Consider the following 24044-nt stretch of genomic DNA (forward strand, 5'->3'; position numbering starts at 1 on the left):
CCCTGCTCTTCCACCCTCCTTTTGAGCCCATCTGGCTAATAGGTCAGAAGTGGGGACACCTGTGCACAAAGCCATTGAAGTCGGGAGATTATTTGCTAGCTCTGGATGGAGGTTTAGTTCCCATCCGAAGCACCTGCTGCTGGCCTGGCTCACGTGGGGCCCAAACGCAGCACCGGTGGCCCCTGATTCACCTTTTCGCTGTTTGTTCTCTGAGCGTCACCGCAGGGGCATGCGAGGAGCTCGGCCTGTCTCGCTCCCCGGGGGCTTTCCGAGCGCTTTCCTTCCCAGCCCTCCGTGCCGGGATGCTGCCGAGCGGCCAGGCTCCTTCTGCGGCCTCAGAGTGGCATCTAGTGCTCGACTGTGGCACTGCTCCTGCCGGCACCCCCGGGGCCCTTCCCGGCCGCACTGCTCCTGCCGGCACCCCCGGGGCCCTTCCCGGCAGCACTGCTCCTGCCGGCACCCCCGGGGCCCTTCCCGGCCGCACTGCTCCTGCCGGCACCCCCGGGGCCTTTCCCCGCTCCTGCCGGCACCCCCGGGGCCTTTCCCTTCTCCTGCCGGCACCGCCGGCGCTTTCTCCCGCTCCTGCCGGCTCCCCCGGAGCCCTACCCGGCCCCACCGGGACAAGGACTTGCTGCTCTGGGACAGCAGGCCAAGCCACTGGGCTGCCTCAAATGACATGAGTGCGCTTCTCTCACACCCTGCAGGGTGAGCTGATGGCACGGGAAGCAATCTATAGCACAGTAAAACGAGAAAGGGAGTGAATTTATCCTCCTGGTTATCCACAGTGTGCTGTATGAAGCGGATCATTTCTACATGGCCCAACTAGAGTATGGCAAGTTCTATTTAACAGCATTCACCCTCCACTGCACACTTGGTACGGTGGTTTTACAGATACCTATGGAAATTTACAAATACCTATGGAAATTTACAAATTACTTATGGAAATCCACTTGTAATTACTAAGCCTTTCGTCAAAGGCCATGCTTGTTCTCAGGCACTGACCGCACTGCTTGTTCATTGCTGCTCATAATAAATTTCTCTTATAACCCTAATTTTTCAAACTCATTTTTTCTTCTTCTTTTATGTGCCAGTCAAAACTGAAATACAGAACTTTCCAACAGCAGGATATCAAAAGGAGACAAGGAACTGAATGCACTTCCAGGGAGTATTTTCCATATATCCGAAATAACAGCTATCAGAATTTTAAAAACCACAAATTATCGGGAGCTCTTGAGGGAGCTCCTGAAGGCAGCATCCTATTTATTATTATTATTATTGTTATTATTATTCTTTTTACTACATGACCTACTCAAGTATAATTTTATGGTGTATAATTTAATCAGAATGCTCTGCAGGCAGGTACATTATCCCAGCTGAATATGTTTCCTATTTTCAGTTTGCCTGAGATGAAGTAGCTGGATATGTTAAAGAAAAGCTACATAACTGTATAAGAAGTGTGCAGCTTTTTCATATGTTTCTCAGTAGCAGATCTCCAAGTGCTTTAAGAAAAAAAAGTCACATGTTACTTGCCTTACTTTGTCCATCTGTGAAGTGAGGATAATACCTAAAGACAGCGGAAGGTGAGGATCAAAGACCGTGTCCTGAGCTTTTTCCAGTACTGAAATAGTTAGATTTTTTTCCCATTACATCTGAACAAAAGAAACACATCAAAATAAAAGAAATTAGAGATAGCAGTAAGACAGAGTGCTTAAATAGTGTTCTGATCCTCTCCATATTTTAGTTCTGCTAACTGCAAAAGTCAGGCATTTATTATGTAAATTCAGAGACGTGTTCAAATATAGCTAGTTACGTAGCATAATTTTCCAGTTCTTAAAATTCCTCTAAATTAGGAAAAGCTTTCACACTTGAATTCTGGCTGAATTAGCTGCTACAAAAAATAGAAGACAAAAATTACTTTCACATATGAATGCAACAGAAGAACAGACCCTGCCAATACTTTTGTCGATAATATGCATGACAAACTAAAAAGCTTCAAATAAATTAAATTTCAAACAGTTTGGCCTTAACCTGGCAAACTGTCCAATATCTACTTTGGCAGATGGCTGAGAAGTATTATGGGTGAGAAAGTTCATCTTGGCAGCAGGGCCTTCATTCACAGGCAAAATGCGAGAAATCACAGCAGTACTGATGCTGCAAATGTCAGTTCCTTCAGAACGACACAACATCCTTTGGTAGCAGACTGTTGATCAGGGCTAGAGATAAGTACTGAAAAAGCCCTTTATCACACGTGCCGAGAAGAGAAGTGAGCATTGTGAGGGCTGCACGCAATGACCATGGCCCAGCCTACCATGGAGCCCTAATGGCAGCACCCACAGGAAGCTGGGAAGAGCTGCCCATCACGGAGCAGCTCACCAGATGGTGCTCACCAGATCTGCACGGCACAGCATCTCCACATACCTGGTGGCCTAAAAGCTCCTCCCGGCCGTGAGACCATCTGACACTGTCAGCTGGAAAGTTACTTGCTACAACACCACCCACTTTAGAGTTACATCACCATCCTATATAAGAGCACCAATAGCCTTTTGCAGATGAAAAGCCTCTTCAGTGCTCCTCAATATCATCTTCTTACTGCTCCTTTAGAGTTGGCCAAACTGGAGCAGCTCCAGACATCCCAGCCTGTTACAGACTACCTTTGCTCAGTGTATTATAATATGAGACTGAAAAATACCTTTGTTCACTGATTATTTTATTATTTCACATCCTCAAAAATGCCCGTAAGTAACACACTTCCAACTGGGTGAGTCAGTGAACACAAATTCCTGGTTCCTTTTTCTGGTTCTCATGAAAGACTCATACTGAGACTTTTGGAAATACATCTCATCACTCCATGCTCCAGCCTTCTGTATATAAAACTGTGCAAAACACAATGAGTTCCGTGACAGAAAGATGACAAATTATTCATTTACTTATTATTCACATACTTCACTGTTTATTTTTAGGCAGATTGCTCATTTCACTGTCACAAAAAAATATTCTTCATACCTGCAAGCTAACCAATCACAGTACAGGAACGAAACAGATTCATTTGTCATACACAACCACAGAATTGTCTCTTATTTGACTACAAGACCTTTGTAACTATGACAAGATGTACATGAGAGGAGGCAAAGTGACAAAAAAACCAAGGAAATATTCACTTAGAACTCCATGTTACCAAGAAAGTGTAAAGACTTATAGGCTCTAATAAACCCAGCTGTAACCTAGAGATGCCGATTACTCTACCTGCCAGACTCTCTGAAATTGCAACATGAGTTTTGCCAGGATCAAGGAAAGGAAACACCTCCTGGAGTGCCAAAAAAGGCGCGTTCGTAACGGGCCGAAGGAGCGGAGCGCTCGGGAGCGCGGGAGCAGCGCTCGGGAGGAACGCCCGGCGTTCCGCGGCGCGCCCGGCAGAGGGCGCCAGGCCCCGCTGCCCCGGAGAGCCGCCTGCCCGAGCGCCGGGACACCGCGGCGGCAAAACCGGGATACCCCGCGGCTGAAAACCGGGATACCCCGTGGCTGCAAACTGGGATACCACGTGGCTGCAAAACGGGGACACCGCGGCTGCAGCGGGAAATGCGGGAGCCGTGGGCGTCTTCAAAGGGATGCTCACACGTTGTTTAAATTTTTGTAGAGCTCTGAATTTGAACACTCATTGCTACTTAAAAAAAAAAAAAAAAAAAAAAAGGGACTACTCAAAATACCCTTTCTCTAAATTGCAAAAATGGGAGTCTGTAGAGGACTGAAGATAAACCACAATTAAAATGCAGTTTGGGATAGTATAAATAAAAGCACTGGACAAAACTTAAAGCTGTGTACTGATATTCTAGGCTTAGCAGCAGGAAAGGATTTTAAGCAGTTTCAAGGACACATGAATGTATAACAAGATTAACTGAAAACAAAGGGAAATAAAGCCTAAATATCAGGAAACACATCCCAGTAAAGCGTGCTTTCCTTCAGATTAAGCCCCATCACCAGAGCCTTTCAAAGCTAGAGTATACAGAAACAGCATAATACCCATTGTAGGGAACTCTAAGTCTGCACTAAGCAGGGGGCAAAACCAGGTGGAAGGGGTGGGTACTTTTTTGTTCTCTAATTTCAAGTCAAATATAAAGAGAAGCACATGTAAAAGTAAAATTTCTCACATACAAGAATCAGTCACCCACACATTATAATGTCACAGAATAAACCCATTTTGGGTGGTATCCCTGACCATAGTGGGGAGCTGATCTTTAAGGTCCCTTCTAACCCAAACTATTCTATGATTTCAAGTACATTATACAGCAAGGAGTTAATAAAGGGCTGGGGAAGGAACAATTTTCCTCTGGCTTGATTCAACACACTTGGATTATTCATCACATTTGTGAAGGAATATGAATCCTATCAAATAATTAGATGGTGTGTTAACCTTTCTGGTTTGCAACAGCCTGTGACTGACAAGTAGAAGGGTTCTCCAAGAACAATTTCCTGTGCTGTTGTTTCTTTCTGCCTGGACTCTCAATGAAGGGTGTATTTTGTGTGCTTGTGTACAGAATCCCTGTGGAGGTTTTGTTGAGCTTTAGATTTAGATTTCTGTGAATTTAACTTAAAATTGGGGAGCTATTAGATGCCATATTTTTTCTGATATCTATTACCAGTACTACAAGACCAGTCCTCTTCCATTACTGTAATTTAAAAAATCCCACTTTCTTAAAGCAGTTTGGTTTAGAATGAGGTGGGAAGGTGAAATATCAAATTGCAAAAAAGTACACTAAAAGAAGCCACTGCTTCCTAGTACTCAATGTACACAACTAGGAAGATTAAATAGTTATAGGAGAATCTCAGTGGTATTGTAACTTAGATTTTCTAAGACCTCTGCTTTAAAGTCCAGGGTGGTTTTCTCCTCCCATCATTATCCCAGCTGATGGTCACCTTCAAAGTCTTGGTTGTAGAAAAAAACAACAAACAGCAGTCCAGTTGTTGTTGTTGTTCTGAAATCTGTGATACAAACATCATAGGATTTGTAAAATTTTTTAATTGTCCGAACTGACAGTATCTGAGAACTCTCAAAATGTCTTATGGGCCTCAAGGTTTCCAAGCAAGCCAATGAAACTACAAAGCAGACTGAGGCTAAACAAATCTAACATTCTGCTGATGAATAGGATGCCATGAACTACCTGGAAAACACTGGTAGAACCTCTTAACATAACATAGTTTAGGAATGTCTGTTCTAATTCAGTTAAGAGTTGTAGAGGGAAGTTGGGTCAAACAGGGTAACTGCAATTGTTTGTCATAGATTTTAAAATTGTTAATTTCTAAGGGCTTCTCCTGGTTTAGGGTGAATTTGGGAAGAAACTTCTGAATGGGATCCCTCTAGAAAACAGATTCAAGCAGCCCCTCTTGGTCACCAGTACAGGAAAGATTTCCTTGGAGAAAAATGGAAAAAAATCTTTATTTAACAAGACAAGTACTTACAAACATAAAAAATAATAATATTAAACAATGGAATTCCTTGTTGTTCTGAAGAGAGACAAATTCAGAGAGAGCCCAGAGTTCTTTTTGTGGGGTGTAGCTCAGCTTGCTCAGTCTCTTTTCGGTCCCTCCTGCTTTGGAAAAGGCAGTCCTGGGCCCTGGTGGGCCACAGGCTGAGCTCCCGGTGCTTTTCTGGGTTTTTGGTCCAAAGCAAGGCTGATCAGTTCCAAGGAAAAGAAAAGCCACTGTCCGGGGAACTTCTCTGCCTCAGCTAGCTTTAAAAACGTTAACTAGAAGCAAAGGAGAGCTTTCTCCTGCTGTCTGTGCTGCAGACAACACAGCCCATGAGAAAGAATGCGGGGGAGAAAGTGCAGTTTCTGCAAACAAACTGTGCGCTTCTTCTCCTCCCCTTCGCTCTCTGAACCAGTTTTAAAGGCACAAAACATATTTCTGGGCTAAACAGACAAATGGGGATAAAATTCAGCATCATAAAGTCACCCCAGGACTGGGCTTTACATGTGCTACTTCATTTTCTTCAAAAATTCTCCTTCCACTTCACTGTGATGAAGCCTGTTCCAGAAGCAGCTTCACTCTCAGCATGTTCTTCACACAATGAGTCACACAATTTGAAACCTAGAAATAGTAGGCTTGGTAGAAGATTTCAAACTGTTTACCAAACTAAGGCAAAAACACAGATGGAAGGAAAGATAATAGAGCATAGTTGATTACTTCCGGTTAAAGTGTGGATGAGTGCAGCTAAAAACAGTCAAAAGCAGCAGAAATTAAAAGCAGTGGATACACTTACAATGAGGTACATTCATACGGTGTCAGTGGATGAATGTATGTACATTTCAAGAGAAATAAACAACGAAAACAAATAAACTCTGCTCATAGTAACACTGGAGTGAGTGTGATGTTCCCTACCCAGATGGCATTACTCTGGATTTTTTTTTTTTTTTAATAATTGCCAAAGGCAGAATCAGGCTCATTCGCTGGGTATTCAGAAACACATGACTGAGGAGCATGAGTGGGAGAACAACTATGCCTTGCTGCTTTAGGGTTTTTCTGAAGAAGCACCTGGCATAACAGAGTTATTTCTCCAAAGGTGCTCTAGGGAGCACTGCGTTGTCACACCAGGCAGAGCAGCGAGCAGCGAGCCTGACTGGGGACGGGCGAGTGCAGACAGCGAGCAGGGAAAGAGCCGCGCTCCTGTCCCCATCCCGCTCTGCTCCTGCCCCCATCCCGCTCTGCTCCTGTGCCCCCATCCCGCTCAGCTCCTGTCCCCATCCCGCTCTGCTCCTGTCCCCATCCCGCTCTGCTCCTGTGCCCCCATCCCGTTGTGTCCCATCATCCCGCTCTGCTCCTGTGCCCCCATCCCGCTGTGTCCCATCATCCCGCTCTGCTCCCGTCCCCACCCCGCTCGTCGAGCCTGGGTGTGCTGGGTGAGTCTTTAGCCAGGAGACTGCACTGGGCGGCAGCTTGGGGAGCATCCCGTGAGAGAGCTCTGGCTGAACGAATGGCCGGGCAACCTGGCCCAAACACCAGTGGTTTCCTGCTACTCTCAGTAGGAAACGCGTCTCTGGCACTTGGCAGCGAGAAGAGTTCCTGGGAGCCTTTCCCGGGGTGGCTCCGCCAAGCGCTCCCATCCCTCCCGCCGGCGCCGCGCCTGCCCGGGCCGCTGCCCACAGCAAAGATGGCGGCGCGGGGAGCGGCAGTGCGCAGCCGCCCTGCCCTGCCCCGCCCCGCCCCGCCCTGCCGGCCGCGCGCGCCTGGGCGGCTGGCGGCTGGCGCGGCCACGTGACGCGTTCAAGCGCGCCGCGCGGGCCCCGCGCGCAGGGAGGACGGCGCGGCGGGGGCGCGCGGGCGATCAGGTGACCGCTAACCCCCGGCGGCGGCGGCGCGCGCCCGTTACGGCCCCGCCCGCGGGGACTCGGGATGTGGGACACGGGATACGGGATACGGGACTGGGGACCCGGGACACAGCGCGGGGGAACCCGGAGTGGGGCTCTCAGGGGTCCGCAGCGCGGGGGGCGGGAGACGGGCCAGGGGGCCGGGCAGGATAAGGCGCAGCCTCCGCGGTGCGGGGACCGACCCACGGTGCGGGCGGCGCGGCGGGGGGACCCGGCCCGTGCCCCGCGTGTTCGGGACGCTCTGCGGCCTCGCTGTCAGCCCGCGGCAGGGAGCGTGGCCCGCCGGTGGCGGGGAGCAGCCCGAGCGCGCTGAAAGTCGCTCGGGCCGTGTCGCCGCTCCCCTCTGGGGCTCCGGCCGCGGCCACCCGCGCTGCAGAACACCGGTACTCGCTCTCCGGTGTGTCTCCTCGGAGCCTCGAGAGACAACTCCTGCTCGGCCGTGGCGATGAGGCCGGCAGTGCCTTTGCGGTATGTTGGTGATGTGCAGGGACCACTGCTGGCCTTGCTGCATGAACCGTGGATGTTGAAAAACATTGCGGCATCGCAGTGAATTTGAAGGGTGACAGGTACAACGTTCTCACAGCCACGTTGTCCTTTCACAAAATACATTTTATCCCAAAGAATAAAGCTGCACCCTCTGCGTTAGGGGAAATGGTCACAAGTGATGTAAAGCATAAAGACACCAGTATACAGAATGATTCTCTTGTGGTCCTGTTTCAGCTAATTCAGCTTTCCTTTCCCATAAAGGGGTTCCCTCATTCATGGCTTGAGCCTGGCAGGCATAGGATGGACTGTCAACTCCTCTGCAGGCACTGAAGTGATTTCACAAACAGTGGCCGTGAGCCGAAGACCTCGCACAGGTGACACGTCTGCTCCGGTAAGGGCCCCGTGCCAGCAGAGTATCCAAGTGCAGCTCTCCAGGGTAGATCTAGAGGGGAGGGCAGGGCCTGGCCACTGGCATTTATTATCTTCTATCACTGTAGTTTACTGGGACTAAGCTATGAACAAAAGTCCTATGTTAATTTTAGAGCATTAAGCAGTTAATTGTGTAAACACTCACAGTGACCTCAGTCTGCTTTCCCATAGCAGCCACACTGTGAAAGCACTTTCAGGGACTTCTTTAGCGAGAAAAACAAAAAATATGGAAGCACTGAAATTGTCTGTGAACTGTAATTTAGCCTGGAAAGTTTTCTTTTAAGCTAGCAAAGTTTGAGTCTAATAGTTCAGTAGAGTATAGCCACAGCTCATTTTCTGTCCTGCACATGTGTTTTGAGAAGTTCCCTCTGGGCCTGTATGTCACAGGCTGCACTGAGGGGGCCTTATATCCCAGAGCAATGCACTTCCCCAAGCACAGACACACCAAGCAGCATAAGACATGCTCTGTGCTTTTTCAGAAAAAAAATTCAGAGAGAGCTCAGTGAACCATCCCTGTCCCATTATTCACTCACTGACACTTGAGCTAAATGAACCTTCTCAGATCAGATTTACATAAACTTGCTCTAACCTGTTCTGAGAAACATCCAAGGATACAACACCCACCTCCTTCCACTTGCAGATACCTCTAGTCATCGGTAGGCAAATTTATGATCCCATAAAAGTTGATATACAGTTCCTTAGTTCAGAAACATTCTTCTAAATTGCTTGAGTCTGTCTTGTTAGTAAGAAGTCCAAGGCTCACAGTCATTCCCACTCCATCACACTGACCATTTAAGAATGATTACTGAACTTGGAGTTGAAAGAACCTTCCAAAACAATCTAGCTGTATGCAAACAGTTGAGATTCTTGCCTTTTTTTTTTTTTTGAGGAAGACAGATTCATACCAACTTTTCTTCAATATACCATAAGTACCTATTTCATACACCACAAGAGCAATGGTACTTTTAGAGGGATATTATTTCTACATTTGTTTTACAAAAAGCCCCACCAAGCCAACAAAATAAATTTGACATTAACATGTTGGGAAGGAGAATACAAGGGGATGGAGATTGTTGAGATTGCTAGGTTCTCAGGACTGACAATAGGGTGGGAAACTGGCCAAAGCATCTAATACAGAAAATGAATAATTTTCACATTCACAGTTTGAGAACTGATACCACTTTTCTCTGCCTGAGGTGAGGAAATGTGTATGCCATGCAACGTTATGTGATTCAAATAAGCACTGCTGGCATTTCAAACTAAGCCTGACTTAATGAGATGACATGCAGTGCTCCACTGCTCACTCCTTGATAAAAAACCTCAGTGTTTAAAGACTGGGGTTTGTCAGAAAATGACAGGGATTGCCAGGAGCTGAAGCTCTCATGTTCTGACACTGCAAAACTGTAAGGCTGTGAGCAGAGCAATAGGAGTATCATTTCATCATATGCTTTTAAAAATAGATTCTGTGAAACATGTTACACAGAACCCATATTGCAACAAGAAATGCAGAAGGACTTTCACAAATTCATTCGAATCAGTGTCAACTAGTGAAGTGATCTTAAAACCCACATTGCAATTATGACTGGAAGTTTAGAAGTATGGTAACATCTTTTCAGGAAAACTGAGCTCTCAGTAGAGTGATTTCTCTTGCCTTTGGGTTGTAGATAATTTTGTGCATTGTAAATCACTCACACAAAACTGAGCACATAGGATAAGTCTCCTAGTGAATCTTCCCCTTAACTATTGCAGATCATCACTAGAAGAAGTGTAGCATTTGAAAGTTTAATGCAGAAGGAGTTTTGATGTCCCGAGTTACATAGTTCTAAATTTGGCTGAGTGTCATGGGGTGGTTTTGTTTATAGGCTGCTAACTCTGGAAGACTCCTCTAGTTCGGAAATGCCAAACCTTTCTGGTTCCCATGGGACACCAGAATTGTCTGTTAGTAAGCTATATGACTGTTCCATGAGTTCTGTGTCAAACAGGCCTGGCCAGGTCCTAGTGGGGTTGAAATGAGAGAGCTGCACTGATGGGAGCATGATGACCCTGGGAACCTCTCTGGCCAATGACCATACCAGTTTCTCTAAATGCAAGGCTGGTTTCCTTCCTGGGAAGAACTTGGTGCTTGTACCAAGAATTTGTCCACCCAGCAGCTCTGTAGACCCCAAGGGGAAGGAATGGTTAAGAAACAGCTTTTTTCCACCCTGTTCAGTCCAGGCTCAGTACTGATAGCCAAAGCAGGACTTGTGGGCAGCCCCCTTCTGCCCCTGCTTCTGTAGGAGCTCTGTGATTCTTAGAACTCCCCTGAGTTTTGGGTTATCAAGTGCCCCTTGTTGCAGCTGCATCAGCTCTAGAATGGCTCATTTACTGAGCACAACAACGGGCTCCTGTTTGGGCAGGATTCCATTGGCAGTCCATGCCTGACCTGGAGACCTTTGATATTTTGGCTGGCAGACTACTCGTCTGTGCCCTGCTTGGTATTTCCCTGTAAAATATACTCTAGGATGTCCTTTCTTTAGGAGACATTACCCTTCCTCCCACTCATTCCTGAGTCAAGTCCAAGCATCATTGCATATGCTCTTGGCTGGAAGGTCCACCCCTTTCTGCAGGGAGTGTACAAGCCCACTCCCTGTTTCTTCCTCACTGGACAGCACAGTCTTCCAGCTCAGAAGGGGTCCCTGGTTCCTGCAGCTGGACACATCTGCATTTCCAGTTTTGCTTCCCAGAGGGGACTTGTTAAATGTACGGTACAGCTGCATACTGACAGCATCAACACAGTCAGGAGAGGCCCAAGATACTGGGCTCCTTTTTCCAGTAGATCCTCATACTGCAGTTTTTTATGGATATCTTTGTCTGCTGTTACCCAGAGATGACAAGACATTGGAGAAGTTTGTGAATTGTTCTCATGGGAAGAGCACACTTGCCTATACCATACCTGCATTTTGATCTTGATATTTTTATTTTATTAAAATTACATGGAGTTTTTCCTTCTTTTTTTTTTTTTAAAGGAAAAGGCTTAGAGAGATATGGAGATTGAAAGAATCATTCAAGACACACTGACACGCTTCATCCAGTCCCACATCCCTGCAGCAGATCTCAGGTATGTTGAGATAGGCAATTCCAGTATTGTGCTCCTGCACTGTCACTCTGTGCATTATACTGAATTCTGTAGTTTTCCTGTACTTTGTGTTGCTCCCTCTCAAGTCAGATCCAGGATGTAGGTAATTTGTACAGGCTCTGATGGGAATGCTGGAATAACTATAGTTTAGCATTGCAATCTAGCAATGGCATTTCTTTGATGACCAAGATGATTAATTTCCTGTCCAGTAATACCCATTAGGATATGGGATTTCCTTCATTCCACAGCGCTCCCAAATGGCTTTCTGAGCAGGACCATCTCTTTCAGGCCTCTCTCTGTTTTGAGCTCTGCCTGCATGCAGAGATACAGCCACCTTGAGGCTGGACCACAGCAGTGAGTTTTGCAGCTGGTGGCAGCAGTGACACCAGTGTGGAGTGCAGCAAGCAGAGAACCCTGTATCCCACAGAAAGGGTGACTCACCTGAAATACCAGTCAATATAGAACAGCCAAGGCCTTGAACACGTGGAGTATTTTGGTTAGCTCTGCTGAAGCACCCACAGGAGCACAGCCTCTGGAGCACACACTGGGACTTTCATTCAGTGCTGCCCAGGAAGCAGGACCACATGCACTATTTATCTGTTAATGCTTCCCTCTCAGCCACTGACCACCTGCTACTTGGCCTTAGGGTTGGTATCTCCTCATAATGTACAGTCACATAGCTCCTGCTGCTGTATTAGAAAGACACAAGGTTAGGCAGAATGGGGATGGAGAGAGGAAAAAATGGGCCTGTTGACCTTGCTATCTGTGTTGTCTTTGTCTCCAGTGGGATGGATGATGTTTTCTTCTCTTACATCACGGGTGTCCTGGAAGAGCTGGGCTCACCAGAGTCCTCTGAAGAGACTTTTGACATGGACACCTTTGTGGAAATGATGGAGGCATATATCCCTGGTTTTGCAGAAATCCACAGGTATGTGATTGTTACTGGTTTGTATGTGTATGCCATGCATCAAGGGCCTGGCCCCAAGACCCCCAATACTACAAATTCTTTTGTTATACCCAGATGAAAATGTATTAGTACTAAACCTGAGCCATCATGATAAGTCACCCTTTGCCTGAATACACAGATGCTAATCCTAATATAATTTGCAACTAGGTCCTTGGTAATCTGAAATACCGGTTGATTTTACTGGGCTTCCCATCAAGCCTTGTCTTTCTATAAAATGGTAGCCAAGTAGGAGAGGCTAGTGCTTTTATTCCTCATGCTTATTATACAGCTTCTGTCTCTTGCAGTGGGGATGTTTGTGAAATGATGTTCTCCCTGTCAGAAAGGCTTTGTGAAGCTCGCAACAAAGGTGAGTTACACAAACAATGTCAGCACAAGATCTGTACATGTTTTTAGCCTTAATATTTGGAGTTGAACAATGTCACAGAAAAAGTACAAACTTGTTTGCCACAGTTAGGAACTCATAAGGTAGCCCAAATTGATTGACAGGTTTGGGGTTTTTTTTCCAACAGGTTTTTCACATCAACAAATGGGAGATGGGAGGTTAGAGTCATATGGAATACTGTCCAAGACATACTGAAGTGAAAAACACTTGATTAATTCTCGAAATACCTGTATTGAGATCAAAGCCAGAGTAATAACAAAGAAATAACTAATTCAGGGCTGCTTGTTGAAATTCTGCTGTAAGTTAATTCTGAAAGAGGATTTCTGCCTGCCTCTGATAGCCATCTGCCTAAGTAGCAATACCACTGGGCAGCCTTTAGCAGGTACATCATCAAATAGGGTATCCAGCTGAGTGCATGTATCACATCTAACTTTGAGCATCCTCAAAGCTCACTTCCTGTTCATCCATGAACCCTGGCACAGATGCAAAATCAGTGATGTGCTCTGACCTGCACTGTGCAGGACTGCTGAAGACTACGCTGTGACAATGGCCCTTTCTAACCTCAGCATTCACAGGCCAGCTGGATTGCTGTATCAATTAACTCCATGGGTACTTTCCACTAAAGAACAGACAGGTTGCAGTGCCTGGATATCAAATCTTTCAGGACATAACCAGTCTGAGTTTTGCTGGTCTAGCAACATCACTGCTGCCTTGCCAGAAGGCTATACAATGTAGAATAGACAGTCCTGTCTTTTATCTTTCTTGCTGCTTTCTTGAACTTGACAAAATCTTCTGCCCTGCTCCCCTGCATCCTACCCTTTGAGGATCCTGATGTAGCCAGAGTGTGGAAGGAAAGCACCATTCGAGTCTTAGGACAGAACAAAAGTGAAATGGTTCTTCCTACCATGGGAAAAAGAGCCTGTAAAAAAAGGGATGCATCAGAGTAACCTGATCACAGGATGTGCTGGCTTGCATGCAGCCTGAGGACTACCACAGTGTATTCCCAAGTTTAAAAATCAAAACTACACCTTAGTTCAAAGAGCAAATACCAGGGAATTCTTAGAAATAGTAGTATCCACAACCGAAGCACTAGTGGACTGAGAATTGAAAAGTATAATTGAATTTGCAAGCAGTCCATGCCCTTTACAGCCTGGAAATGCAGAACTCGGGCACTCCAGCATGTGCTAGCACTGGCTTCCTGCAGATCAGTGGGAGCAGAGCTGCAGCTGTCCCTGCTGAGGGCAGGAGAAACAGTAGTCTTTCCAAGTATTGTCACTTAAGAAGAGATTTGCTTTGGCACACAATGCACTAGCAATCTAATGCCAACAGAAAGCACAGAGCTCTAGCCTTAGTGGGACTGTTCCTCAGGAGATATCACTGTGTCTTTAAGAAAAACTTGGCCAAAAGGCTGTGGAAAGCAGGAGTGAAGCATCCTCTGAAGATCTCACCAAGGGCCAGGAGGCTGGAGCTGGAGCCTGCAACGGGGAAAGACTGTGCACTGTAACAGACGGAGCCGGGGCCCAGGTATGAGTACCCTGCAGAGGAGCAGGAGCACTGGGACAGGCACACAGCACTAGGCTACCAGCACCACCTGAGGGCATTTTCCAGCTCTGGACAGCATAGGCTGTGACACAGCATCACTTGTGTCCATGATCCTCTCCACTCTATGGCCTGAGCAAGACTGTCAGAAAATTATATGCTGACAGACTGTGAGCCAATGCTCTGGCTCATCCTTTTCAGTGGCTGGAAAGGGTAAGCAAGAGCAGTGGCTGAGAGAGCCTGTCCCAATGCCTTCAGAAATCCCACAGCAGCTACAGGTACTGCAGTACCTTCTACATCAACCCCAGCTTCCTCCCCCACACCCTCCTTGCTGTTGCTCCAGTACTGATCTATTCCTGCTCTGCAATACAAGCATTCTGTGTCCACAGCGTTCTAGCAAATGCTGCTATGGTGATGCCTTCTGATGTAGCATCAGGTCAGTGTTTGCAAGCCCCTTTCCTTTCTAATCAAAGTGCACATAACTTACAAGGTGGGCAGGAGTCAGGCATTCGCACCACAGGGTCCAGGAAGCTCACTCACTCTTAAGCATGGATGAGTCAGGTTATGGGAGCCCTGCTTTAAAGCAAGGTGAAATACAGAGGGAGGAGATCAAAGGAGAGTGAGAGGAGATGGTGCTTCCAAAGATACAGTCCCCTGTTAGCTTCAAGAATCAGATTTAGTAATGATGGTAAGGAGAGCTTTCAGCAAAAGGCAAGCTGAATCTCCTGACTATGAAAAAACAGAGGCCCTTTTCAGTAGCCCTCTCCTCACTGCTGCCTCTGTCTCTTTCTCCAACTAGGAAGGTGCTGACTTGAAGGATGGGGTGGAGCTGCTCCTGGAGATGTTCCCAGCCTGTACTGTGAGCCAGGCAGAGAAGGCTCTCGCCATGACCTTGGGGAACTTGGAAGAGGCAGTGCAGTTAATTGTGGAGGAGAAGGTGCAAATTGGCCCAGCAGGTGCGAGTGTGAAGGTACTGTACTCTGACCAGGGTGGCAGTGGGCCAAGGAGCAGGGCAGAACTCAGGGACATACAGGTGCCACAGATCTCTGCTACAAGAAGAAATTTTGACTGCAGAAACTTTATGCACAATAAGCCAGGAGGATCATGCAGAGCAACAGCTCCTCTCCCTCCCCTGGCTCTATTAATATAGGCTGTGCCCACCAAGGCAGGACCCCCATGGAGCTGTGGCTGGCACCCCTTTCCCCCTGGAGTGCTCCACCAGCAGCTGGGTTCACTGAGCTAGCAGGTAAGCTGTATGCCCTGTTGTTTTGCTATTCACACACCAGCTTGTCTCCTCCCAGGAACTGGCACGGCCCCGCAGAGCACCCAACCACGAGGAGCTAAAACAGGTCATCCTACAGAAGTAAGTACCCAGCAGCAAAGAACCCCTTGTTTTGCTCCAAATCAATGAAGAGGTAGCAGTCTGGGGAACAGTGTGGTCTGTAAAGAACTAGGGGTGGGTATTGGCTGAACACATCTAAGCACAGACACAATCATCAGCTGGGAAGAAGGAAAATAAAAATGAAAAAACCAACTAACCAAACATATACACACAAAAAACCCAAACAACCCACAAAACCTAAACAACAGAACAGGTTTGGTTTCTTTTAGAGCTCTGGCACAGAAACACATGACCTGTACCAGCTGGGTCACAGCACTGGCTGCGTGCAAGGTTTCAGCCTCCTACAGATGCAGTGTAAGTCACAGCGCTGTTAGCTGAGGTCCTGGTTAAAGGTTCAAGGCACAAACATCATGCTGCAGCTCAGGTAACAAACACATGGTGACCTGTAGAACTACAGTAACTCATTCATACCTCCATTCTTGGAGACAGTCCAAACAAGGTTAAAAATACCTTCAAGAGACTGCCTGTACAACAGCATTGGGAAGATTAAATCTCAATTGCTGAAGGTGTGAATTCAATGCATTTAAAGAAACCTCTCTGAAGTCCTATGGACTTCTTGGGAACGAAAGTAGCTTAAGACTAGTTTACCTATATTCATTTCTAAAAGCATTCAAACAGAATTCTCAATGGGAGAACCCACACTGTGGTTTCATCTATCTGCGTTAAGATCACATCTTTCATGAGTATCCTCATGTGCAGGCATACAGCTTCCACACGTCTATCCAGCCACATCTCCACTTTACATTCTCCCCAGGGACAAAATAAACAGTCAATAGGCTAGGAACGATAAAGCAAGGCAGAACAGCATCCAGGCAGAAGTAGTAATCCTTGTCCTTGCCCATCTCCTGTGCATGCTCATTTCAGAGGGACAGGCAAGGGAACAAAAAATCACCAGCTTCTTGTTATGTTTCTGAGAACTTCACTTTAATGACATTTTGGCAACATCCTGTACTTTAAACATCACTCAAGCACAGGTACAGAAAGCAGATCGCCATAGCTGAAGATACACAAGAGTAACTATACTAACTACTGAGGGAGAAGTCATGGTCACCTGTGCTGAACCAGCACCAAAATCTCAGAGTAGCAACTCAGCAGTACAGCAAGCAAATGCTTGGACCCTGATGTTTCAGTTACATAGGAAATGAGGTGATGCTTTTATCAAGTTGCTTCCAGCACAGACCTGTTTCATAGTCAAGTAGTAGGAGGAGTGTGAAAGGAACACCATCATTCAGGGCAAAAGCAGACAGATTGGTCCTGTAATCTCACCTATTTCTCATTTGGCTGCCATCACTAGCACTGAGAAGGAACAAAGCTGCCCCGATGGCAGATCACAGCAGACCTCAGTACCTCTCTCAGTTCTGCAGTGGCTGTCAGCATTCTCAACCACCTGAGTTTTCAAGACCCTTCACATACAGCCAAGGATACCACTCCAGGAGAATCCCACTAGATTCTCACCAGAAGGGTGACATACTTCTTGCCCATTTCACCCAGAGGGGAACATCAAGTTTTCCTAGCTGCAATCTAGGCAAGTAGGACACAAACCAGCCAGGGGAGAAGGGACATAGGCTGGGAGTAGCCCCCAGCAATGTATGTTAGAGTGTTCATTGAATGCTTCTTGTGTTTCAGATACATGATGGTGGATAGTGCAGACGACCAGAAAACACATCGGCCAGCTCCACCCAAAGAGGTAAGCAGGCCCAGCTCACCAGCAGTTTAAATGTCCCAAAGGTTAAAATAAAACCAGGCTGCAAGTCCAAAAAACACAACAGGGCAGGCCAAAGGCAGGTCTCTTCATAGAACCTGTCAGTCAGAGAGGGAAGATTAGCTCAGCTAAGGTGCTGCAGGAAATGTCAGTTCTTACCTTTGCTGACTACCATGGCTCTTGCTCCCTCCCATCAGATAGCACCCTTCCCAGTTTTGGCCAAGATTCCCAACACAGACAATGGTAAAGCAGCCCACCCACCTCCCATAGTGCAGCTCTGCTTTTGCTTGCCCCCTCCATTTCTCTAGCAGTGTGGCTGTCCATCCACTTGGTGTTGATATCTTTCCTCTCCAGGCTCCCAAGAAGTTGATCCGCTATATTGATAACCAGGTGGTGAGCACAAAAGGAGAGAGGTACAAAGACATCAAGAAGCCTGAGAGTGAGGAGATGAAGAGAACCTACATCAGCCTAAAACCAGCCAGGAAGTATAAGTTCCACTGACAGCCAGGTCCTCCAGCTCTTCAACCTTCCACCTCACTGCCAGGCATGGCAGGATGGATGTGTGGTGCTAGGAGTGAGGTCGACTCCACCTGCCACTAACTTGAACTAACCTGGAAGCCAGGACACTGCTTTCAGCTTCCTCAACTAACCTGGCTGAGCAGACTTCTCTCCTTGTGTAGCTATCCCTCTGCCCCCAGGGGCACACTGCAGTGGCTCTCCAGGACCTGGGCATTCTCTGCTATTCCTTGCATGGGACATTTTTAGATCTGAGATGTGGCATGTGCTTTTGCAGCAACCTTTTTAACAAGTCTTTGTGCACTGTTGCTTTGAGTGCCAGTATTAATAAAGATGATGTGAGTTGGTGTGTAGTTCAGCCAGAGCGTGCACATGCTTTAAAACACTGCCTCCAAAGACAGGAGCAGGGTCATCCTCTCTTCCTCTAATTACTCTCTTCACGTTCTCAAGATGCAGCTGCTGTTTGATTAATTGCCTAGCAGATAAAAGGGCTTAGGCTCAGCTCCAGCACTAGGCTCCCCCTGCCAACACAATCTGCAGCTCTCTCCATAAACTCCAGCTGATAGCAGAGTCAGTGCTCCTGCCATTTCTCACCACTGTTGAGAGCCAAAGCTCCAGCCACACAACAGGGAGCAAAATACAGTAGCAGGCCTGGGCACTACTAAAATAGTCAGATGCTCGAAGAAACAAATGACAATGACCAACTGCTTTCAGTGACAGCACAGCTAGGTTTGGCATTTTTCTGTCAGTCAAACTGCCATCTGGAGCACAATTCCCACCTTGTTACAGCCTAAACCAGCACACTAGGCCTGGGCAGACACACTGCCTATACTGGGGCCATGCTAGTCCTTTGGTGCCAGGCTAGCCAGTGGCTGTGGGCTGGAGCTTAGGCTCACTGCCCTCCTCCCGGAGCCCAGAGGGGCCAGCCCTCTCTCAAGAGGAGGGTTGGTAGCTATTCTTTCTGCTCCAGCTGGTCTGCTTTGTTCCACAGCTCCACTGGCATGCCCTGCACACCCACCCCAGGGGACAGTCCTCATCAAACACTCCCCTGCTTTCTGGACAGCTGCCGCTTAAAGATTTAAAATACAACAAATAATAAGTCCTATCTATCAGCTGGCCTGACCAAGCACCTGTTCAGCACCATGGTGTTCCTGCAAATCACTCGCTCTTTCCACACCACTGCAGAGGGAGTTACTTTCCCCAGAGGCACCAATGAAGTCCACTTATGAGCACTCAGTGGCTGCTACACAGCCCCAGAGGAAAGAGTGAGCCCCACTCAGGCCAGCCTCACCAATGGGACTGACCTCTCCCTCTGCACGTCCCTACAGCAGCCAGTTCCGGCATCCTTCTGGGATCCCAGCATTGTGTCAGTCCCCCCCTCCCCAGCAGCAGCAGTTCTAGATCTGAAGGTTGATGAAAGGGGCGAAGCCAACCACATCCTGCAGCAGAACGAGAGCCCTCTGCAGCGGAGGCTCCACATCCAGCTCCACCCCACGGCTCCGGAGGATGCTCAAGCTGGACTCAGCCACGTTGTGGCAATGCTTGACCTTCAGCGAGCGCAGCTTGGGACAGTACTCAGCCAGGACCCTGCCAAGAAAGACAGCATAGGCAAGTTGCAAGTCAGGACTCCTAAGTTCACCACTCACACGCCTCTTTACTCCCAGCAGCCTAGCGCTCGTGACTGTGCCACACATGCACCATCCTCTGGGGACAGCACCACGGTGGTATGAGATAAAGTCAAGGGACCTCCGGATCCCAGACCTATCCTCCATGATATGCTGGGAAATTTGCTGTCAATAGCACATAGTGCTTCCCCTGAAGGGCCTGCTAGTGGCTTGTCTCCCAGGCTAAGCTCTCACTGCTTTCAGCATGAAGAAACATGACTTTCCTCTCTGGTTCTGTCCCTCTCCCCATGCCAGACACCTGCCATGCCCACCCTGGCCCCCCATGTTGCTCAGTACCTGATGGAGTCATTCTTGACTCGTAGACACCCCGTGAGGTCCAAATGCTCCAGCTCTGGGCAGCACTTGGCAGTCTCCTCAACTGCCACGTCGCCCACGTTGGCATTGACAGCCAGTGACAGAGACTTGAGCCTGCCACACTTCTGCACCAGGTAGCAGATGGCCTCGTCCTTCAGCTGGCGACAGGCCGTCAGGTCCACGGCCTCCAGGGCCTTGCAGTGGTCAGCCAGGCTGCGCAGGGACAGGCTGTCCACCCACTCACAGTGAGCCAGGGAGAGCTGGCGCAGCTGGGGGCAGCTCAGCGAGATGGCCACCAGCGCGTGGCGGCTGAGCTGGGCGCAGCCCTTCAGCTGGATCTGGTGCAGGTGGTGGTTCTGCCCAATGACCGGGAGCAGCTCCCGGTCCGTCAGCCACTCGGAGCAGTTCTGGAGTGCCAGCTGCTGCAGAACTTCGTTGTCCTTCAACAGGTTAACAAAAGCGGCCCGAGGGATGGCAGGTCCGATCTGCGTGGGGAACCCAGGAAGAATGAGGCATCCTCCCAGGGTTTCAGATAAGCCTGGTCCCCACCAAATACTCTCTCCCCTCCTCTCTTCTTCTGTGACAATAGTGACCAAAGCCATCCCCTGTCCTCATCCCAAGGCAAACTCTACCATCAGACTGCTCACCTCATTCCAATGCTACTGCCACAAGCTAGACGATACTCTGGCTTCTCCATCCCACAATATCACTCCTGCATTTATATCCTCATGATGAGCTCCACACCTCCGCTCTCCAAATATCCCTTGGCTAGACCACTCTGTGTCCTCACAGAATAGCAGCTACTCCAGTCTGTCCCAGGCAGTGGCTCCCAGGAATAGCACAAACTTTCCAATAGCACAAACTTTCCCTAAAGACCAAGCAGAGTTATCTCCCATCAGACCCAACCTACAGCACAACTTTCGTGACAACACGCCACTCCAAAACTCCAAACTGCCAGCCAGTGCCCCATAATGGCCTGGGTGGAGTTTCCAAGCTTACTCCTCCCAGGGCCTCTTACTCAAGACACTGGCATTGCTGGGCCCTGAATCACTGCCTCTCCTTCCTAAGCTCATCTGTCCAGTTTGACACCTGAACTATTAACCCAAGCTTCTGACCAGAAACTACCCTCCTTGCCTACCCTTTCTTCTCCCCACAGAGATGCTCCCCTGTTAGTTCCAGAGCAGTAGGACATCTGTGTCCTCCCCCAGCCTCAGAGCCATCCAATACCTGGCTTGAGTCAAAGCAGCGCATGTTGGCCAGGTACAGCTGGATGAGAGACTGGAATGACTTGCTGACCCTCTGCAAGCTCAGGAGTTGCTGCAGCGGCAGATGACAGAGGATATGTGGAACCAAGATGTCTTCCCAGGGCAGGTCCAGGAGGCATCCCCTGGTCGGGGTCACACTCATCATCAGACACCAGAGAGCCAGGCTACTGCAGGAGCCAGGCAAGATCAGCTCACACCTACTGCCGGGTGCCTCTAGAACAGCCGAAAAGAAAGACTCAGACTCTGCGACGATTCCCTCAATCAGCCCACAGGGAACAGCCCCTTGGCTAGCCATCAGCAGGGCACGTGCCTGCCGCCTGCATCACCACCTCCCCAGCCCGGGACGTTCACTGCTCAGGCATCCGAGTCTACCGGCCCACAGTGCCCTCCAGGAGAGCTTGGGTGGGGCTTTCCACCAGCTGCTGAAGGAGGCCCTGTCCCTCAGCGAAGCAACAGCAAGAAGCTGCTGCAGCGTTACCGCGGCAGTCGCACAGTAGCTGTGCCCAGCATTCGTGTCCGAGCATCGTTCTACCTGTCAGCAATCCCCGCATCCAGTGCCGGGCCGCTCGGGCACCCTGCCAGGGGAGAGACCAGGCGCTTGCTCCTTCCCGCAGGAGAAACAAGGCTCCGGGCTCCCCGCAGGGAATCTCCCTCCGAGGAGCGGCCGTTCAGCGAAGATGAGGCCTCGGGCCGCGAAGGGAAGGAGCAGAGGGGTCCCGGCAGCCCAAAGCCCACCGAGCTGCGGCTAGAGGCCGCGGTTACACTCGGCCCCAGCACAGCCCGCACCTGAGGGGGTCCTCACCCGAGGCCATGCCCGTCCCAAGGGGCCTCGCTCGGTCCCAGAGCCGCCCCCGGGCAGCCCCACCGCCGCAGCGGGGCGGCCACCGGGACCAGGACACCGTCCCGCTGCCTGCCGCAGCGCGCCCAGCCCAGCCTTGCTTTGCTTTGCCTTGCAATGCCCTGCCCTGCTTTTCCCCGGCTCCCCGGTACCTGCGGCCCCGGCGGGGCTCTCCCGGCCGCTCCATCCGGCGCCGCACCCGCCCTGGACACCGGCGGCCGCCCGTGACGTCACGGCGGCGGGCGGAAGTGCGCGCGCCCCACCACCCCACCTTCGGCCCCGCCCCTGGCCGCGCCCCGGCGGCGGAGGGCGCTACGGGAGCGGACTGAGGCACCGGACCGCGGCGGGGAGTGCCGGGCGGCACAGAGGCACACGGTGGTCATAGGTCCCATTGGTGTCGCAGCGCCTCCTACAAGTTGCTCCCGGCGGCGCGGCGCGCACACCGCCTCTGGTGGCCTAGCTCACGGGGCGCAGCCGCTCCCCCGCGCACAGCGCCTGTCCCAGTTCCTTCAGTTATCCCAGATCGCCAGGGCACACCAGATCCCCATGGCCCCAATTCCCCGGCGCACTCCGGTGGCTGCAGCCCCGCAGCTACCCCGGCTCCCCAGAGCACACCGCCTATCCCAGTTCCTCGGCTGTCCCGTTTCCCCAGCGCACGCGAGACCCCACCGCACACCAGCCGCTTCAGTTCCCCACGGCCTCAATTCCCCCGCGCACACCGGTTGCTCAGCCCCGCAGCTGCCCAGGTTCCCGGGCGCACACCGGCTGCCCCCATTCCCCACGGCCACTGTTCCCGGCGCACACCGGCTGCCCCCATTCCCCACGGCTCCGGTTCCCGGCGCACACCGGCTGCCCCCGTTCCCCACGGCCCCAGTTCCCGGCGCACACCGGTTGCCCCCATTCCCTCTCCCAGCGCACGCCCCAGCCCCGGCGGGCGGCCGCGCATGCGCAGCGCGGCGCCGCTGTCCGTTCAGCACTACGCGGAGCCGGGACCCGCTGCTGCCGGTGAGCGACGGCCCCGCCAGACCCCCCCCGGCCACCGGCCCGGCTCCGCGGCTCTTCCAGCGGGCTGTGCCGCCCTTGTCCGCCCGCAGCAGCGGAGGGATCCCTGGAGCTCACAGTTCTCATAACACTCTCGACCGGCAGCCACTGGGCCCCGCTCCTCCGCCGGTACCGGGCTGTCCCCGCCCCGGGGCTGCCCGCGGCCCGCCGCTCCCAGCCCGCATCCTCCCATGCTGCCAACCGGCTCCTCGCGCTCCGCTCCCCCGCCGGTGCCCCACCTGCCTCCGCAGCCCCGGGCACAGGGCGGGGTCCCTCCCTTTGCCCTCAGCCCCCGCGGAGAAGCGGCCCGGGCTCCTGCCCGCGCAGTTGCCATAACGACCCCGTAGGAACGGACGCGGCTTCTTCCTCCCCGTTGTCGGTTTGGAGCGGGCACCGGGGGGCACCCGGTCCGCGTCGGTGCGGCACCCGCACACCACACCTCCGAGCCGGCACAGGGCTGTGACTCCGTCTCTGTCTCGGGACTGAGACCTGCTGACTTGTGCAGCATCGAGCTGCTGATTACTGCGGGCATAGAAACTATAAATAAATCCACCTGGCAAAAGAGCAGGGCACACAGACAGTAAACAAATTCCAAATCCCTGCTCCCAAGTTTCCTGGAAAGCAAGGATCTGTCTGTGCACCCTGCTCTGCTCATTTCCTCAAAACATAGAAGCTGGTTTGTGGAAAGGTCTTCTTTCCTCTGGGGGAAACTACCCACCCTGTCTGCCCTAAGACACGTAGCACCTGCTCCTTGAGGATTCCAGTGGCTCTGTGAGTTAGCACAGTGCATTTCTCATTTAAAGGACAAGTGATGCAGGGTTTTAAATTTTCTGTTGTAGTTAAGAATGCCCTTGGCCGTGTCCTGGGATGGCTCTTTCTTTCCCTGTGGTGATAGCACTCTGTTCTTGGCTTCCCACTGTGAAATGGAAAAGTGCCACCTGGCAGAGTCCCTTAATGTATGGAATCACTGGGCCTATGGGCAGGAGTGGTAGAGGCTGGACATGAGGCTGGTTAGGGCCACT

General features: G+C 50.3%; 3 protein-coding genes across 8 annotated transcripts in view; 2 read left to right on the forward strand and 1 right to left on the reverse strand.

Moving 5' to 3' along the window:
* Nucleotides 1-7185: 7185 nt before the first annotated feature.
* On the forward strand, nucleotides 7186-18252 carry CUEDC2 (CUE domain containing 2). Of its 3 annotated transcripts, none has more exons than XM_064716584.1 (10): nucleotides 7186-7322; nucleotides 8109-8238; nucleotides 11282-11373; nucleotides 12176-12319; nucleotides 12643-12704; nucleotides 14131-14264; nucleotides 15079-15249; nucleotides 15566-15642; nucleotides 17308-17368; nucleotides 17738-18252. In XM_064716584.1, exons 3-10 carry the CDS (start codon nucleotides 11300-11302, stop codon nucleotides 17882-17884), a joined length of 870 nt encoding a protein of 289 aa, XP_064572654.1. In that variant the 5' UTR covers nucleotides 7186-7322; nucleotides 8109-8238; nucleotides 11282-11299; the 3' UTR covers nucleotides 17885-18252. The 3 variants fall into 3 exon arrangements, with proteins under 3 accessions (XP_064572654.1, XP_064572656.1, XP_064572655.1); XM_064716586.1 differs by having other exon boundaries at nucleotides 15581-15642; XM_064716585.1 differs by lacking the exon at nucleotides 7186-7322 and adding an exon at nucleotides 7378-7829.
* Nucleotides 18253-18347: 95 nt separating this feature from the next.
* Nucleotides 18348-23480, reverse strand: FBXL15 (F-box and leucine rich repeat protein 15). Of its 4 annotated transcripts, none has more exons than XM_064716581.1 (4): nucleotides 23262-23480; nucleotides 21106-21356; nucleotides 19861-20363; nucleotides 18348-19486 (listed from the first exon to the last, which is right to left on the reverse strand). In XM_064716581.1, the coding sequence occupies exons 2-4, from the start codon at nucleotides 21286-21288 to the stop codon at nucleotides 19297-19299; spliced, it is 876 nt and encodes a 291-aa protein (XP_064572651.1). In that variant the 5' UTR covers nucleotides 21289-21356; nucleotides 23262-23480; the 3' UTR covers nucleotides 18348-19296. The 4 variants fall into 4 exon arrangements, with proteins under 4 accessions (XP_064572651.1, XP_064572652.1, XP_064572650.1 ...); XM_064716582.1 differs by lacking the exon at nucleotides 23262-23480 and adding an exon at nucleotides 22134-22229; XM_064716580.1 differs by lacking the exon at nucleotides 23262-23480 and adding an exon at nucleotides 21946-21970.
* PSD (pleckstrin and Sec7 domain containing) overlaps nucleotides 22950-24044 on the forward strand; it is a 42945-nt gene continuing 41850 nt past the window's right edge. Inside the window, exon 1 of the mRNA XM_064716559.1 lies at nucleotides 22950-22986. The gene's annotated coding sequence lies outside the window, so the exon portion shown is untranslated. The remainder of the gene's footprint in view (nucleotides 22987-24044) is intronic.

This window comes from Zonotrichia leucophrys, chromosome 6, assembly GCF_028769735.1.
Source record: "Zonotrichia leucophrys gambelii isolate GWCS_2022_RI chromosome 6, RI_Zleu_2.0, whole genome shotgun sequence".
Lineage (NCBI taxonomy): Eukaryota > Metazoa > Chordata > Aves > Passeriformes > Passerellidae > Zonotrichia > Zonotrichia leucophrys.